The sequence below is a fragment of the Neolamprologus multifasciatus genome, chromosome 19 (genome assembly GCF_963576455.1).
Source record: "Neolamprologus multifasciatus chromosome 19, fNeoMul1.2, whole genome shotgun sequence".
Lineage (NCBI taxonomy): Eukaryota > Metazoa > Chordata > Actinopteri > Cichliformes > Cichlidae > Neolamprologus > Neolamprologus multifasciatus.
The window spans coordinates 586,417-600,854 of record NC_140457.1 but is presented as its reverse complement, the minus strand read 5'-3'; the positions used below and the strand labels follow the sequence as shown (position 1 = coordinate 600,854).

Here is a 14,438-nt window from a genome sequence, read left to right as displayed (position 1 = left end):
TATGTGAATTCTTTCAAGCCTAACTTTGAACAAATTTAGTTTTCAGAACTGGTTGTTCTTCCATTTTTCTCTCAAATCCTTTTAACCAATATTTCGACGTGTCTGCATTTTATTTGTAATCTGTTTCTTATTCCTGATCAAGGCTCTGAAGAAAATCATTTTTAAGAAAAATTGATTTCCGAGGTTCAGTAAATGCAGCTTCGATCACGTGATTGAGCACCGTGACCCGCGTGCACAGCAACATTGAAACATGTTAGTTTGTCTCTCCCCGCTCGCGCTGTTAACTGTGTAAATATCTGTTTGTTTCTTTGTTTTGTTCTTTCATTTTTGTTAGTTTTTACTTCCGGAGCAGGGCGTGCAAGACAGTGACGTCATGGCTAAGATGGCAGCCTCCATGGTGGAGGGTGGAGAGGATTCGTTTCGGAAGATATTCAAGTTTTACAGGAGAAGGAACCCCCCGCCGGACCTTAGCGACGTCATTGACTTTTCCAGGTGTGCGCCCGGTGAACAGGTGAGAGCAAAGCGCGCTCCCGGCGTTTAGCAGCCATCTAGTGATGGGTAGATGAGGCCTCGTGAAGCGTTTCAGCACATTCCCCAAACTGTATCGATACTGTGTCGACACAGTTTTGCTGTTTTGCTCCATACTGACACCTGCTGGACCTTAATATCATTGCAGGCAACTTACTTGAGACTCACAACAGACACTGATTCAATGACCTAGTCATACTTATATACACTGTAAGGTGTTGTACTTTCCATGGAATCGGTATGCGGTACCTTTTAAACACAGTTTGGCGCGTTGGCAATGAGCGATACAGCAGCTGTATCGATCACGTGACTTTTTCTTAAAGCGACGCACGCACCGATACAGGCGTCGCTAGGGGCGCTTGATACATGCGTCGGTGCGTCAGTGTTGCTGGACCCATCACTACAGCCATCTTTCTCCTTGTTCTTTTTCATGGGTCAGTTTGAAGTTTGACTTCTCTGACCCGGACGGTTGGTTAATAGTTCCACAGGTTACCTCCACCTGCCCACTTTCATTTCTGATCTGGTTTTCGTGTAAATCAAACTCACCTGGATTGATCATTTCATCGATCATTTCATCGATCATACCGATGACTGTGTGTCACAGAGTGAAGTTTGAAGGTGGTCGAAGCAGCAGACAGGTGTGAGGGTCAGAGTTCAAACACGAACAGTCTGCAGATCACCTGAATCCACCTGACTGACGTCACAGTGGACTGGGTGTCACCTGACTGGTTCAGGTCTGCTGAAGAACAGGTGCAGACAGCACCTGAGCAAAAATGATTTTACAACCCTGACGTCTGCTAATGATGTGTGCGTGTGTGTGTAGATTGTTCCAGTTAACCTCGACGCCGCCGCGGTGAGCGATGTGGAAGCCACTAGAGTCGGATTACAGCCCGTCAGAGAGTGGCGAGCCTTCGGCCTGCGAGGACACCCAGGTACACGCTCACGTCAGAGTTTAAATAAAGTTTTGAGAGGAGGTCTGGTTCAATTCAATCCGGCTGTAAAGAACCAAATAACAGCGACAGTCGCCTCGCGGCGCCTCGTACTGTCAGGTAAAGCGTAGGGAGACGCCGGCTCTGAGAGGTAGTCTCATTTTTCCATGTTTCAGGAACTGAAGTGTTTTTAGTTTAGCTCAGTAGAATGGTCTCGACTGTAATGGACAGTTCTGATTGGCTGTCCACTGGGAACGTAATGTCAGCATTACTCTGATGCTCTGCATTCACTCTGCTGTGGCTGCTGAACACACGAGCTGCTTCAGATGAAGCAGGTAACAAGGCTTCATCTGAAGATGGCCCATGAACTGGACCGAGTTTAGTGCTCTGGGTACATGATGATGATGATGATGATTCTGCGCTCTTCCTCGTTCAGGGTTCATCTTCATCTCCGATCCGTTCCTGCGCGGCACGCAGCCGTTCTGGCTCCGACAGTGTCTGAAGATTTACCCTCAGAAACCAAACATCTGCAACCTGGACATGCACATGTCCCCCTTAGAGACTCAGGACGTCTGGGGACAGAGCGAGCACAGCCTGAGGTGAGACTCACAGGTGTGTACAGGTACGTGCTGCACAGGTCACAGCAGGAGGAGCTCGACCTCCCGATGAAGGTAAACAGTCTACTACCAGCAGGGGTCACTGCGACGCCACCACAGCCTCCAGCTGCTCAGGCGTATCTGCGCCTCGTCATGCGTGCGTGTGCGTGTTTGGAGGTGGCGGTCTGAGCATGGCCAAAGACCATCAGAGCTCTGAGTTTACAGCTGATTTTCAAACCGTTTCGCTTCTTCCAAATCCTCAAATTATGCAAATGATCCAGTTTAAAATGCTGCTTTTTCTCCCCCAACGTTCCTCAAACGTTCCTCAGACATTTCTCCAATGTTCCTCAGATTTTTCCCAAATGTTCCTTTGATGTTCCCATGACATTCCTCTGACGCTGCCCCGACGCTCCCCAGACAATTCCTCTGACATTCGTCTGACGTTCCGCTGATGTTGACAGGAGCGCAGATTGTTTCTTCAACCTGATGTTCGTATTGCCGTCGTTGGTGTCGAGCAGCTGCTTTTTGTGACATTCTGCTGTGAAAGCTGAGAGTGAAGTGAAAAAGTGAGGAAGGGTTCGTGTTTATGAGTGCAAACAAAACCTCGGAGACTCTGTTTCCTATTTTATGCAAGAAAAAGCAACTCAAGTGTTTAATTACTGAAAATCCTCGGTGCTCGACTGCTGCAGCGTCTAATGAATTCAGTGCCACCAGGTGGCGCTGTTTTAAGGTCTGCTGTTGTTTGCAGGTTTGCGGAGCTCAGCTGCTGTCAGATCTTTGAACAAACTGTGTGCCCTCGTCTTCCTCTTTAACCTATTTCACAATCAGGATACTTTACTGATCCCTAAGGACATTATGTGGGTTACAGTTGCTCCAGTACAGAAACAAACTATTTAACGATATGTTCCAGATCTACAGATTTAAGAAATAACACAATATGTAAAACTTTGATCCGCAGATCTTCTCCGGCTGGAAAACGAGAAGCGCGGACTCTCCTGGAGCGGCTGCGCTGGGTCACGCTGGGCTATCATTACAACTGGGACACAAAGGTGAGCATCTGCTTCCCCTCTTTACTGCTGCTGCAGCACAGGCGGCGACGGTTTTAGAGCAAACGTTTGCCGCGGCCTGTGGTGGCGCCCTTTCTCTTCACCTCATTCCTCCCCTCCTGTTTGCAGACGTACTCTCCCAGCAGTCACACTCCTTTCCCACGTGACCTCCACCTCCTCTCCGCTCACATGACAGCTGCCTGCGGCTTCCCTGGCTTTATCTCGGAAGCGGGAATCCTCAACTATTACCGATCAGACTCTTCTCTGGGAATCCACGTGGACGAGTCGGAGCTGGACCGCACTCGACCGCTGCTGTCGTTTAGGTGGGACGCGTGTTTTTTCAGTCGTTATGCGAAGGACATGTTTGAATTCCCTGTTTTTCCGTGTTGTCTTTACAGCTTTGGTCAGTCAGCCATCTTTCTCCTGGGCGGCCCCCGCAGACAGGACCCCCCCACAGCCATGCTCATGCACAGTGGGGACGTGATGGTGATGTCAGGGCCCAGCCGCCTTCTGTACCACGCGGTCCCACGAATCCTCCCCGCACCTCCGGGGCGTCTGGCATTAGAGACGGGGGGCTGCATCCAGACCCCCCCACCACAGGAAGGCTCCGTGGTGGAGCCGGTGTCCGAGGAGGAATGGGCCGTCTGCTCCAGGTACATCCAGAGCTCCAGAGTGAATGTGACTGTCAGACAGGTGCTGGCACCTGGACAGAACTTTCCAGAAACTCCCCGTTCTCACCAAACCACGGACTCTGGACAGACGGACGGATACGATGATGGAGAGAGCGGAAAGAGGAAGAGGAGCAGCAGTGACTCTCCTTATGCTGCAGAGACTCACTGAGGGGACTTACAGCACGGACCTCCATGAAGGACGCTTCTGCTTGGGTTTATTTGTTAAAGGATTCATGTGGGTCAGTGTGTAGATGCTGCCAGAGACGGGACGAGATCTAAAGATGAACTCTTAGGAGTCGTCTGGATCCAGTTCAGTGTTAAAATGATTGTTTAACGATTGTGTGAATACAGTCCTTATCTTAAACTGATTCAGTGAGCAGTAGTCATGAAGAAAGATGATCCAGTACCCAGATCGAGCTCTATGTATGTGTGCAATGTTCCCTCTAAGCTGCGCACTGCTGGCACAGAAAATCTGCGTTGTGCACAAAACAAATCTAACCTGAATTGAAATTAAAACTTTAACAATTCTGTTCTTCAGTGTGAGTCAGTGGCTGCTCCCGTATCTTATCTTATCCCAAAGTCCAGCCAATGATGCGATTCACATTCGTATATACGCAGCTAATCAACGTCGTCGACAGGCTCTGACAGCGTCCTTATGTGCCGGTGTTTTAGCAAAGCGGCTGATGTGGAGTGAAGCCATGTTAATGACAACGTGTACAACCATTGGAGATGTGAGCAGGACAGACGAACAACTGACGGGAAAAGTGTGGACTTTATACCAGTTTTTAAATCGTGTTGATCGTTGTTTATATTTACTGCAGGAAGAAACGGTAAAAACATCGTTTTATAAGGAAAACGCTCGAAAGCCTGTGAGCAAAAACAACACCAAAAACACCCTCACTGTGAGAGATTTGCGCCATAGTTAGTGTGTAGTGTAGTCGATAGTTTTGTTGTGTGTGTCAGAACAATGATGCAGAACAGCTGATTGTGCTGTAAATTGTTTGAAACACCTTTCAAAAGAAAATAGCTGCAAAAAAAATAGCTGAATTACTTTTTTGAAGAAGTATTTATTCTTCTTTTTTTTTATACAAGATGTGATATATATATGTTGATGTTCATGTTAATATCAGCTGGATAGTGTAGTGGTAAGACTCTACGCCTTTGGAGTGAGAGTCACAAGTTCAAGTCCTGCTTGAGCCTCTGCATCCAGTGCTTATCTCTCATGGTGATGAGGTACAACACACATGCTACGGCAAGGAGGAGTCAGGACGCCAAGACAGGGGGGATATCGTCCTCCCCGAGGTCGGCAACGTCAGGAAGAAGCAACATTTAGCTTAGAATGTGAGGTTTGTTGAGAGAGATCAAGTACTGAGAGCGCAATGAGAGTTCAGGAGTACTGAACTGGTGGCATCATTCAAAGGCTACGTGGTAGGAGACATTACTCAAAAGCAACAGCAGTGTACGATGTTAATGTTAACTAGGATATCTAAAGGGAAGTAAAGAAATCTTGTAAAAGTTTAGATTTAATATAAACCAACATGTAAGTCTTTAGTATTTATTTAAGTACATATAAAGGAATATGTAAGTAGTATAACATCCTACACAGGATCTCAGTACTTGATCTCTCTCAACAAACCTCACATTCTAAGCTAAAGTTGCTTCTTCCATGACGTCGCTTGACCTCGGGGAGGACGATATCCCCCCTGTCTGGATGCAGAGGCTCAAGCAGGACTTGAACTTGTGACTCTCACTCCAAAGGCGTAGAGTCTTACCACTACACTATCCAGCTGATATCAACATGAACATCAACATATATATATCACATCTTGTATAAAAAAAAAGAAGAATAAATACTTCTTCAAAAAAGTAATTCAGCTATTTTCTTTTGAAAGGTGTTTCAAACAATTTACAGCACAATCAGCTGTTATGCATCATTGTTCTGACACACACAACAAAAGTATTGACTAGACTACACACTAACTATGAGATAAGCACTGGATGCAGAGGCTCAAGTAGGACTTGAACTTGTGATTCCCACTCCAAAGGCATAGAGTCTTACCACTACACTGTCCAGCTGATATCACCATGAACATCAATATATATATATCACATCTTGTATTAATGTTGCCATGTACCCATTTTCACACCTTGCCTCAGGGTCCATGTCCGTCTTCTCCACCAGTAGATCTTAGAACTGAAAAAGATTCTGAAGTTAAACGTCATCAAGAGCACTTGAAGAGGTTGAGACGCTTTTCGTTCAAAGCTGCTTAACTACCAAGAACTCTCACTACCTGACAACTTCCCTCAATAAATACGACGGATAGACATCGTAAATTGACAACGCCAGAAATTACCGTTGAGACAAAATACAAAGTCTCCTGAGAGACCAGCAAAAATTGCAGCAATTCAGCATCCAGCAATAATCACGTCTCAGTAGAACTTCATAGACTATGAAATTGCCTCTGCACAAGAATAACCAGTGAGTTTCAGCTTTTCAGCTGGGTATGAATCAACACTCACATCACAGCACTGTCAAATGTTGAATGATGCAGGAACTGATTGGGTTTGAAAATACCTGACACCTTCCCTCAACAAAAGCGACGGATAGAAATAGTAAATTGACAACGCCAGCAATTAACATTGAAACAAATAACAAAGTCTCCTGAGAGACTTGCAAAAATTGCCATAGCTGACTGTGTTTCAAGTCATCAAGGCGGGAATTGGTAAAAGTTTTCAACCAGCAATAATCACGTCTCAGTAGAACTTCATAGACTATGAAATTGCCTCTGCACAAGAATAACCAGTGAGTTTCAGCTTTTCAGCTGGGTATGAATCAACACTCACATCACTCATGGTGCACTGTCAAATGTTGGGTGATGCAAGAACTAACTGGGTTTGAATTGGGGGGTTACTCACGTGATTGGTTGATCATTTGGAAATCCTGCCCATTTATTGGTTCAGTTAATTGTATGCATTGACCAAGAGCAAAGGGTCAATACTTTGCTTCACTCGATGCAGGATTTGAATCCCATCTTGTGTTAATGTTGCCAAGAACTCCTAATATCTGACTACTTCCCTCAATAAATACGACGGATAGACATCGTAAATTGACAACGCCAGAAATTACCGTTGAGACAAAATACAAAGTCTCCTGAGAGACCAGCAAAAATTGCCATAGCTGACTGTGTTTCAAGTCATCAAGGCGGGAATTGGTAAAAGTTTTCAACCAGCAATAATCACGTCTCAGTAGAACTTCATAGACTATGAAATTGCCTCTGCACAAGAATAACCAGTGAGTTTCAGCTTTTCAGCTGGGTATGAATCAACACTCACATCACAGCACTGTCAAATGTTGAATGATGCAGGAACTGATTGGGTTTGAAAATACCTGACACCTTCCTTCAACAAAAGCGACGGATAGAAATAGTAAATTGACAACGCCAGCAATTAACATTGAAACAAATAACAAAGTCTCCTGAGAGACTTGCAAAAATTGCCATAGCTGACTGTGTTTCAAGTCATCAAGGCGGGAATTGGTAAAAGTTTTCAACCAGCAATAATCACGTCTCAGTAGAACTTCATAGACTATGAAATTGCCTCTGCACAAGAATAACCAGTGAGTTTCAGCTTTTCAGCTGGGTATGAATCAACACTCACATCACTCATGTTGCACTGTCAAATGTTGGGTGATGCAAGAACTAACTGGGTTTGAATTGGGGGGTTACTCATGTGATTGGTTGATCATTTGGAAATCCCGCCCATTTATTGGTTCAGTTAATTGTATGCATTGACCAAGAGCAAAGGGTCAATACTTTGCCTCACTCGATGCAGGATTTGAATCCCATCTTGTGTTAATGTTGCCAAGAACTCCTAATATCTGACAACTTCCCTCAATAAATACGACGGATAGACATCGTAAATTGACAACGCCAGAAATTACTGTTGAGACAAAATACAAAGTCTCCTGAGAGACCAGCAAAAATTGCCATAGCTGACTGTGTTTCAAGTCATCACGGCGGGAATTGGTAAAAGTTTTCAACCAGCAATAATCACGTCTCAGTAGAACTTCATAGACTATGAAATTGCCTCTGCACAAGAATAACCAGTGAGTTTCAGCTTTTCAGCTGGGTATGAATCAACACTCACATCACTCATGGTGCACTGTCAAATGTTGGGTGATGCAAGAACTAACTGGGTTTGAATTGGGGGGTTACTCATGTGATTGGTTGATCATTTGGAAATCCCGCCCATTTATTGGTTCAGTTAATTGTATGCATTGACCAAGAGCAAAGGGTCAATACTTTGCCTCACTCGATGCAGGATTTGAATCCCATCTTGTGTTAATGTTGCCAAGAACTCCTAATATCTGACAACTTCCCTCAATAAATACGACGGATAGACATCGTAAATTGACAACGCCAGAAATTACCGTTGAGACAAAATACAAAGTCTCCTGAGAGACCAGCAAAAATTGCCATAGCTGACTGTGTTTCAAGTCATCAAGGCGGGAATTGGTAAAAGTTTTCAACCAGCAATAATCACGTCTCAGTAGAACTTCATAGACTATGAAATTGCCTCTGCACAAGAATAACCAGTGAGTTTCAGCTTTTCAGCTGGGTATGAATCAACACTCACATCACTCATGGTGCACTGTCAAATGTTGGGTGATGCAAGAACTAACTGGGTTTGAATTGGGGGGTTACTCATGTGATTGGTTGATCATTTGGAAATCCCGCCCATTTATTGGTTCAGTTAATTGTATGCATTGACCAAGAGCAAAGGGTCAATACTTTGCCTCACTCGATGCAGGATTTGAATCCCATCTTGTGTTAATGTTGCCAAGAACTCCTAATATCTGACAACTTCCCTCAATAAATACGACGGATAGACATCGTAAATTGACAACGCCAGAAATTACCGTTGAGACAAAATACAAAGTCTCCTGAGAGACCAGCAAAAATTGCCATAGCTGACTGTGTTTCAAGTCATCAAGGCGGGAATTGGTAAAAGTTTTCAACCAGCAATAATCACGTCTCAGTAGAACTTCATAGACTATGAAATTGCCTCTGCACAAGAATAACCAGTGAGTTTCAGCTTTTCAGCTGGGTATGAATCAACACTCACATCACAGCACTGTCAAATGTTGAATGATGCAGGAACTGATTGGGTTTGAAAATACCTGACACCTTCCCTCAACAAAAGCGACGGATAGAAATAGTAAATTGACAACGCCAGCAATTAACATTGAAACAAATAACAAAGTCTCCTGAGAGACTTGCAAAAATTGCCATAGCTGACTGTGTTTCAAGTCATCAAGGCGGGAATTGGTAAAAGTTTTCAACCAGCAATAATCATGTCTCAGTAGAACTTCATAGACTATGAAATTGCCTCTGCACAAGAATAACCAGTGAGTTTCAGCTTTTCAGCTGGGTATGAATCAACACTCACATCACAGCACTGTCAAATGTTGAATGATGCAGGAACTGATTGGGTTTGAAAATACCTGACACCTTCCCTCAACAAAAGCGACGGATAGAAATAGTAAATTGACAACGCCAGCAATTAACATTGAAACAAATAACAAAGTCTCCTGAGAGACTTGCAAAAATTGCCATAGCTGACTGTGTTTCAAGTCATCAAGGCGGGAATTGGTAAAAGTTTTCAACCAGCAATAATCACGTCTCAGTAGAACTTCATAGACTATGAAATTGCCTCTGCACAAGAATAACCAGTGAGTTTCAGCTTTTCAGCTGGGTATGAATCAACACTCACATCACTCATGGTGCACTGTCAAATGTTGGGTGATGCAAGAACTAACTGGGTTTGAATTGGGGGTTACTCACGTGATTGGTTGATCATTTGGAAATCCCACCCATTTATTGGTTCAGTTAATTGTATGCATTGACCAAGAGCAAAGGGTCAATACTTTGCCTCACTCGATGCAGGATTTGAATCCCATCTTGTGTTAATGTTGCCAAGAACTCCTAATATCTGACAACTTCCCTCAATAAATACGACGGATAGACATCGTAAATTGACAACGCCAGAAATTACCGTTGAGACAAAATACAAAGTCTCCTGAGAGACCAGCAAAAATTGCCATAGCTGACTGTGTTTCAAGTCATCAAGGCGGGAATTGGTAAAAGTTTTCAACCAGCAATAATAACGTCTCAGTAGAACTTCATAGACTATGAAATTGCCTCTGCACAAGAATAACCAGTGAGTTTCAGCTTTTCAGCTGGGTATGAATCAACACTCACATCACAGCACTGTCAAATGTTGAATGATGCAGGAACTGATTGGGTTTGAAAATACCTGACACCTTCCCTCAACAAAAGCGACGGATCGAAATAGTAAATTGACAACGCCAGCAATTAACATTGAAACAAATAACAAAGTCTCCTGAGAGACTTGCAAAAATTGCCATAGCTGACTGTGTTTCAAGTCATCAAGGCGGGAATTGGTAAAAGTTTTCAACCAGCAATAATCACGTCTCAGTAGAACTTCATAGACTATGAAATTGCCTCTGCACAAGAATAACCAGTGAGTTTCAGCTTTTCAGCTGGGTATGAATCAACACTCACATCACTCATGTTGCACTGTCAAATGTTGGGTGATGCAAGAACTAACTGGGTTTGAATTGGGGGGTTACTCACGTGATTGGTTGATCATTTGGAAATCCACCCATTTATTGGTTCAGTTAATTGTATGCATTGACCAAGAGCAAAGGGTCAATACTTTGCCTCACTCGATGCAGGATTTGAATCCCATCTTGTGTTAATGTTGCCAAGAACTCCTAATATCTGACTACTTCCCTCAATAAATACGACGGATAGACATCGCAAATTGACAACGCCAGAAATTACCGTTGAGACAAAATACAAAGTCTCCTGAGAGACCAGCAAAAATTGCCATAGCTGACTGTGTTTCAAGTCATCACGACGGGAATTGGTAAAAGTTTTCAACCAGCAATAATCACGTCTCAGTAGAACTTCATAGACTATGAAATTGCCTCTGCACAAGAATAACCAGTGAGTTTCAGCTTTTCAGCTGGGTATGAATCAACACTCACATCACAGCACTGTCAAATGTTGAATGATGCAGGAACTGATTGGGTTTGAAAATACCTGACACCTTCCCTCAACAAAAGCGACGGATAGAAATAGTAAATTGACAACGCCAGCAATTAACATTGAAACAAATAACAAAGTCTCCTGAGAGACTTGCAAAAATTGCCATAGCTGACTGTGTTTCAAGTCATCAAGGCGGGAATTGGTAAAAGTTTTCAACCAGCAATAATCATGTCTCAGTAGAACTTCATAGACTATGAAATTGCCTCTGCACAAGAATAACCAGTGAGTTTCAGCTTTTCAGCTGGGTATGAATCAACACTCACATCACTCATGGTGCACTGTCAAATGTTGGGTGATGCAAGAACTAACTGGGTTTGAATTGGGGGGTTACTCACGTGATTGGTTGATCATTTGGAAATCCCACCCATTTATTGGTTCAGTTAATTGTATGCATTGACCAAGAGCAAAGGGTCAATACTTTGCCTCACTCGATGCAGGATTTGAATCCCATCTTGTGTTAATGTTGCCAAGAACTCCTAATATCTGACAACTTCCCTCAATAAATACGACGGATAGACATCGTAAATTGACAACGCCAGAAATTACCGTTGAGACAAAATACAAAGTCTCCTGAGAGACCAGCAAAAATTGCCATAGCTGACTGTGTTTCAAGTCATCAAGGCGGGGAATTGGTAAAAGTTTTCAACCAGCAATAATCACGTCTCAGTAGAACTTCATAGACTATGAAATTGCCTCTGCACAAGAATAACCAGTGAGTTTCAGCTTTTCAGCTGGGTATGAATCAACACTCACATCACAGCACTGTCAAATGTCAAATGATGCAGGGACTGATTGGGTTTGAAAATACCTGACACCTTCCCTCAACAAAAGCGACGGATAGAAATAGTAAATTGACAACGCCAGCAATTAACATTGAAACAAATAACAAAGTCTCCTGAGAGACTTGCAAAAATTGCCATAGCTGACTGTGTTTCAAGTCATCAAGGCGGGAATTGGTAAAAGTTTTCAACCAGCAATAATCACGTCTCAGTAGAACTTCATAGACTATGAAATTGCCTCTGCACAAGAATAACCAGTGAGTTTCAGCTTTTCAGCTGGGTATGAATCAACACTCACATCACTCATGGTGCACTGTCAAATGTTGGGTGATGCAAGAACTAACTGGGTTTGAATTGGGGGGTTACTCACGTGATTGGTTGATCATTTGGAAATCCCGCCCATTTATTGGTTCAGTTAATTGTATGCATTGACCAAGAGCAAAGGGTCAATACTTTGCCTCACTCGATGCAGGATTTGAATCCCATCTTGTGTTAATGTTGCCAAGAACTCCTAATATCTGACAACTTCCCTCAATAAATACGACGGATAGACATCGTAAATTGACAACGCCAGAAATTACCGTTGAGACAAAATACAAAGTCTCCTGAGAGACCAGCAAAAATTGCCATAGCTGACTGTGTTTCAAGTCATCAAGGCGGGAATTGGTAAAAGTTTTCAACCAGCAATAATCACGTCTCAGTAGAACTTCATAGACTATGAAATTGCCTCTGCACAAGAATAACCAGTGAGTTTCAGCTTTTCAGCTGGGTATGAATCAACACTCACATCACTCATGGTGCACTGTCAAATGTTGGGTGATGCAAGAACTAACTGGGTTTGAATTGGGGGGTTACTCATGTGATTGGTTGATCATTTGGAAATCCCGCCCATTTATTGGTTCAGTTAATTGTATGCATTGACCAAGAGCAAAGGGTCAATACTTTGCCTCACTCGATGCAGGATTTGAATCCCATCTTGTGTTAATGTTGCCAAGAACTCCTAATATCTGACAACTTCCCTCAATAAATACGACGGATAGACATCGTAAATTGACAACGCCAGAAATTACCGTTGAGACAAAATACAAAGTCTCCTGAGAGACCAGCAAAAATTGCCATAGCTGACTGTGTTTCAAGTCATCAAGGCGGGAATTGGTAAAAGTTTTCAACCAGCAATAATCACGTCTCAGTAGAACTTCATAGACTATGAAATTGCCTCTGCACAAGAATAACCAGTGAGTTTCAGCTTTTCAGCTGGGTATGAATCAACACTCACATCACAGCACTGTCAAATGTTGAATGATGCAGGAACTGATTGGGTTTGAAAATACCTGACACCTTCCCTCAACAAAAGCGACGGATAGAAATAGTAAATTGACAACGCCAGCAATTAACATTGAAACAAATAACAAAGTCTCCTGAGAGACTTGCAAAAATTGCCATAGCTGACTGTGTTTCAAGTCATCAAGGCGGGAATTGGTAAAAGTTTTCAACCAGCAATAATCACGTCTCAGTAGAACTTCATAGACTATGAAATTGCCTCTGCACAAGAATAACCAGTGAGTTTCAGCTTTTCAGCTGGGTATGAATCAACACTCACATCACTCATGGTGCACTGTCAAATGTTGGGTGATGCAAGAACTAACTGGGTTTGAATTGGGGGGTTACTCACGTGATTGGTTGATCATTTGGAAATCCTGCCCATTTATTGGTTCAGTTAATTGTATGCATTGACCAAGAGCAAAGGGTCAATACTTTGCTTCACTCGATGCAGGATTTGAATCCCATCTTGTGTTAATGTTGCCAAGAACTCCTAATATCTGACTACTTCCCTCAATAAATACGACGGATAGACATCGTAAATTGACAACGCCAGAAATTACCGTTGAGACAAAATACAAAGTCTCCTGAGAGACCAGCAAAAATTGCCATAGCTGACTGTGTTTCAAGTCATCAAGGCGGGAATTGGTAAAAGTTTTCAACCAGCAATAATCACGTCTCAGTAGAACTTCATAGACTATGAAATTGCCTCTGCACAAGAATAACCAGTGAGTTTCAGCTTTTCAGCTGGGTATGAATCAACACTCACATCACAGCACTGTCAAATGTTGAATGATGCAGGAACTGATTGGGTTTGAAAATACCTGACACCTTCCTTCAACAAAAGCGACGGATAGAAATAGTAAATTGACAACGCCAGCAATTAACATTGAAACAAATAACAAAGTCTCCTGAGAGACTTGCAAAAATTGCCATAGCTGACTGTGTTTCAAGTCATCAAGGCGGGAATTGGTAAAAGTTTTCAACCAGCAATAATCACGTCTCAGTAGAACTTCATAGACTATGAAATTGCCTCTGCACAAGAATAACCAGTGAGTTTCAGCTTTTCAGCTGGGTATGAATCAACACTCACATCACTCATGTTGCACTGTCAAATGTTGGGTGATGCAAGAACTAACTGGGTTTGAATTGGGGGGTTACTCATGTGATTGGTTGATCATTTGGAAATCCCGCCCATTTATTGGTTCAGTTAATTGTATGCATTGACCAAGAGCAAAGGGTCAATACTTTGCCTCACTCGATGCAGGATTTGAATCCCATCTTGTGTTAATGTTGCCAAGAACTCCTAATATCTGACAACTTCCCTCAATAAATACGACGGATAGACATCGTAAATTGACAACGCCAGAAATTACTGTTGAGACAAAATACAAAGTCTCCTGAGAGACCAGCAAAAATTGCCATAGCTGACTGTG

The 14,438-nt window shown here is 43.0% G+C and overlaps 1 protein-coding gene, 19 non-coding genes and 1 pseudogene across 21 annotated transcripts; 1 reads left to right on the top strand and 20 right to left on the bottom strand.

Moving 5' to 3' along the window:
• The first annotated feature begins 31 nt into the window (after window positions 1-31).
• On the top strand, window positions 32-4,313 carry alkbh1 (alkB homolog 1, histone H2A dioxygenase). 2 transcript variants are annotated; one of them, XM_085142385.1, is made up of 6 exons: window positions 162-511; window positions 1,352-1,460; window positions 1,894-2,056; window positions 3,012-3,102; window positions 3,229-3,422; window positions 3,498-4,313. In XM_085142385.1, the coding sequence occupies exons 1-6, from the start codon at window positions 374-376 to the stop codon at window positions 3,937-3,939; spliced, it is 1,137 nt and encodes a 378-aa protein (XP_084998511.1). In that variant the 5' UTR covers window positions 162-373; the 3' UTR covers window positions 3,940-4,313. The 2 variants fall into 2 exon arrangements, with proteins under 2 accessions (XP_084998510.1, XP_084998511.1); XM_085142384.1 differs by having other exon boundaries at window positions 32-511; window positions 3,229-4,313.
• A 1,831-nt stretch (window positions 4,314-6,144) lies between these two features.
• Window positions 6,145-6,244, bottom strand: LOC146495606 (U4 spliceosomal RNA; annotated as a pseudogene).
• A 184-nt stretch (window positions 6,245-6,428) lies between these two features.
• Window positions 6,429-6,568, bottom strand: LOC146495605 (U4 spliceosomal RNA). Its single transcript, XR_014871355.1, has one exon. It is a non-coding gene; the product is annotated as a U4 spliceosomal RNA (small nuclear RNA).
• A 349-nt stretch (window positions 6,569-6,917) lies between these two features.
• On the bottom strand, window positions 6,918-7,057 carry LOC146495604 (U4 spliceosomal RNA). Its single transcript, XR_014871368.1, has one exon. It is a non-coding gene; the product is annotated as a U4 spliceosomal RNA (small nuclear RNA).
• A 184-nt stretch (window positions 7,058-7,241) lies between these two features.
• Window positions 7,242-7,381, bottom strand: LOC146495603 (U4 spliceosomal RNA). The gene has a single exon (XR_014871353.1). It is a non-coding gene; the product is annotated as a U4 spliceosomal RNA (small nuclear RNA).
• Window positions 7,382-7,730: 349 nt separating this feature from the next.
• Window positions 7,731-7,870, bottom strand: LOC146495602 (U4 spliceosomal RNA). Its single transcript, XR_014871374.1, has one exon. It is a non-coding gene; the product is annotated as a U4 spliceosomal RNA (small nuclear RNA).
• Window positions 7,871-8,219: 349 nt separating this feature from the next.
• On the bottom strand, window positions 8,220-8,359 carry LOC146495601 (U4 spliceosomal RNA). Its single transcript, XR_014871367.1, has one exon. It is a non-coding gene; the product is annotated as a U4 spliceosomal RNA (small nuclear RNA).
• A 349-nt stretch (window positions 8,360-8,708) lies between these two features.
• LOC146495600 (U4 spliceosomal RNA) lies at window positions 8,709-8,848 on the bottom strand. Its single transcript, XR_014871366.1, has one exon. It is a non-coding gene; the product is annotated as a U4 spliceosomal RNA (small nuclear RNA).
• Window positions 8,849-9,032: 184 nt separating this feature from the next.
• LOC146495599 (U4 spliceosomal RNA) lies at window positions 9,033-9,172 on the bottom strand. The gene has a single exon (XR_014871365.1). It is a non-coding gene; the product is annotated as a U4 spliceosomal RNA (small nuclear RNA).
• A 184-nt stretch (window positions 9,173-9,356) lies between these two features.
• LOC146495598 (U4 spliceosomal RNA) lies at window positions 9,357-9,496 on the bottom strand. The gene has a single exon (XR_014871352.1). It is a non-coding gene; the product is annotated as a U4 spliceosomal RNA (small nuclear RNA).
• Window positions 9,497-9,844: 348 nt separating this feature from the next.
• LOC146495597 (U4 spliceosomal RNA) lies at window positions 9,845-9,984 on the bottom strand. Its single transcript, XR_014871381.1, has one exon. It is a non-coding gene; the product is annotated as a U4 spliceosomal RNA (small nuclear RNA).
• A 184-nt stretch (window positions 9,985-10,168) lies between these two features.
• Window positions 10,169-10,308, bottom strand: LOC146495596 (U4 spliceosomal RNA). Its single transcript, XR_014871351.1, has one exon. It is a non-coding gene; the product is annotated as a U4 spliceosomal RNA (small nuclear RNA).
• A 348-nt stretch (window positions 10,309-10,656) lies between these two features.
• LOC146495595 (U4 spliceosomal RNA) lies at window positions 10,657-10,796 on the bottom strand. Its single transcript, XR_014871378.1, has one exon. It is a non-coding gene; the product is annotated as a U4 spliceosomal RNA (small nuclear RNA).
• Window positions 10,797-10,980: 184 nt separating this feature from the next.
• On the bottom strand, window positions 10,981-11,120 carry LOC146495594 (U4 spliceosomal RNA). The gene has a single exon (XR_014871354.1). It is a non-coding gene; the product is annotated as a U4 spliceosomal RNA (small nuclear RNA).
• Window positions 11,121-11,469: 349 nt separating this feature from the next.
• On the bottom strand, window positions 11,470-11,610 carry LOC146495593 (U4 spliceosomal RNA). The gene has a single exon (XR_014871370.1). It is a non-coding gene; the product is annotated as a U4 spliceosomal RNA (small nuclear RNA).
• Window positions 11,611-11,794: 184 nt separating this feature from the next.
• Window positions 11,795-11,934, bottom strand: LOC146495592 (U4 spliceosomal RNA). Its single transcript, XR_014871350.1, has one exon. It is a non-coding gene; the product is annotated as a U4 spliceosomal RNA (small nuclear RNA).
• A 349-nt stretch (window positions 11,935-12,283) lies between these two features.
• LOC146495591 (U4 spliceosomal RNA) lies at window positions 12,284-12,423 on the bottom strand. The gene has a single exon (XR_014871364.1). It is a non-coding gene; the product is annotated as a U4 spliceosomal RNA (small nuclear RNA).
• A 349-nt stretch (window positions 12,424-12,772) lies between these two features.
• On the bottom strand, window positions 12,773-12,912 carry LOC146495590 (U4 spliceosomal RNA). The gene has a single exon (XR_014871363.1). It is a non-coding gene; the product is annotated as a U4 spliceosomal RNA (small nuclear RNA).
• Window positions 12,913-13,096: 184 nt separating this feature from the next.
• LOC146495589 (U4 spliceosomal RNA) lies at window positions 13,097-13,236 on the bottom strand. Its single transcript, XR_014871349.1, has one exon. It is a non-coding gene; the product is annotated as a U4 spliceosomal RNA (small nuclear RNA).
• A 349-nt stretch (window positions 13,237-13,585) lies between these two features.
• Window positions 13,586-13,725, bottom strand: LOC146495588 (U4 spliceosomal RNA). Its single transcript, XR_014871362.1, has one exon. It is a non-coding gene; the product is annotated as a U4 spliceosomal RNA (small nuclear RNA).
• A 184-nt stretch (window positions 13,726-13,909) lies between these two features.
• LOC146495587 (U4 spliceosomal RNA) lies at window positions 13,910-14,049 on the bottom strand. Its single transcript, XR_014871348.1, has one exon. It is a non-coding gene; the product is annotated as a U4 spliceosomal RNA (small nuclear RNA).
• Window positions 14,050-14,438: the final 389 nt, after the last annotated feature.

What these genes read in the sequence shown, in the direction of transcription:
- alkbh1 (XM_085142384.1), top strand. Translation starts at nt 374, where the DNA reads ATGGCTAAGATGGCAGCCTCCATGGTGGAGGGTGGAGAGGATTCGTTT. An exon ending in GGTGTGCGCCCGGTGAACAG is followed by an intron (nt 512 to 1,351) that starts GTGAGAGCAAAG and finishes GTGTGTGTGTAG; the next exon opens with ATTGTTCCAGTTAACCTCGA. An exon ending in ATTACAACTGGGACACAAAG is followed by an intron (nt 3,103 to 3,228) that starts GTGAGCATCTGC and finishes TCCTGTTTGCAG; the next exon opens with ACGTACTCTCCCAGCAGTCA.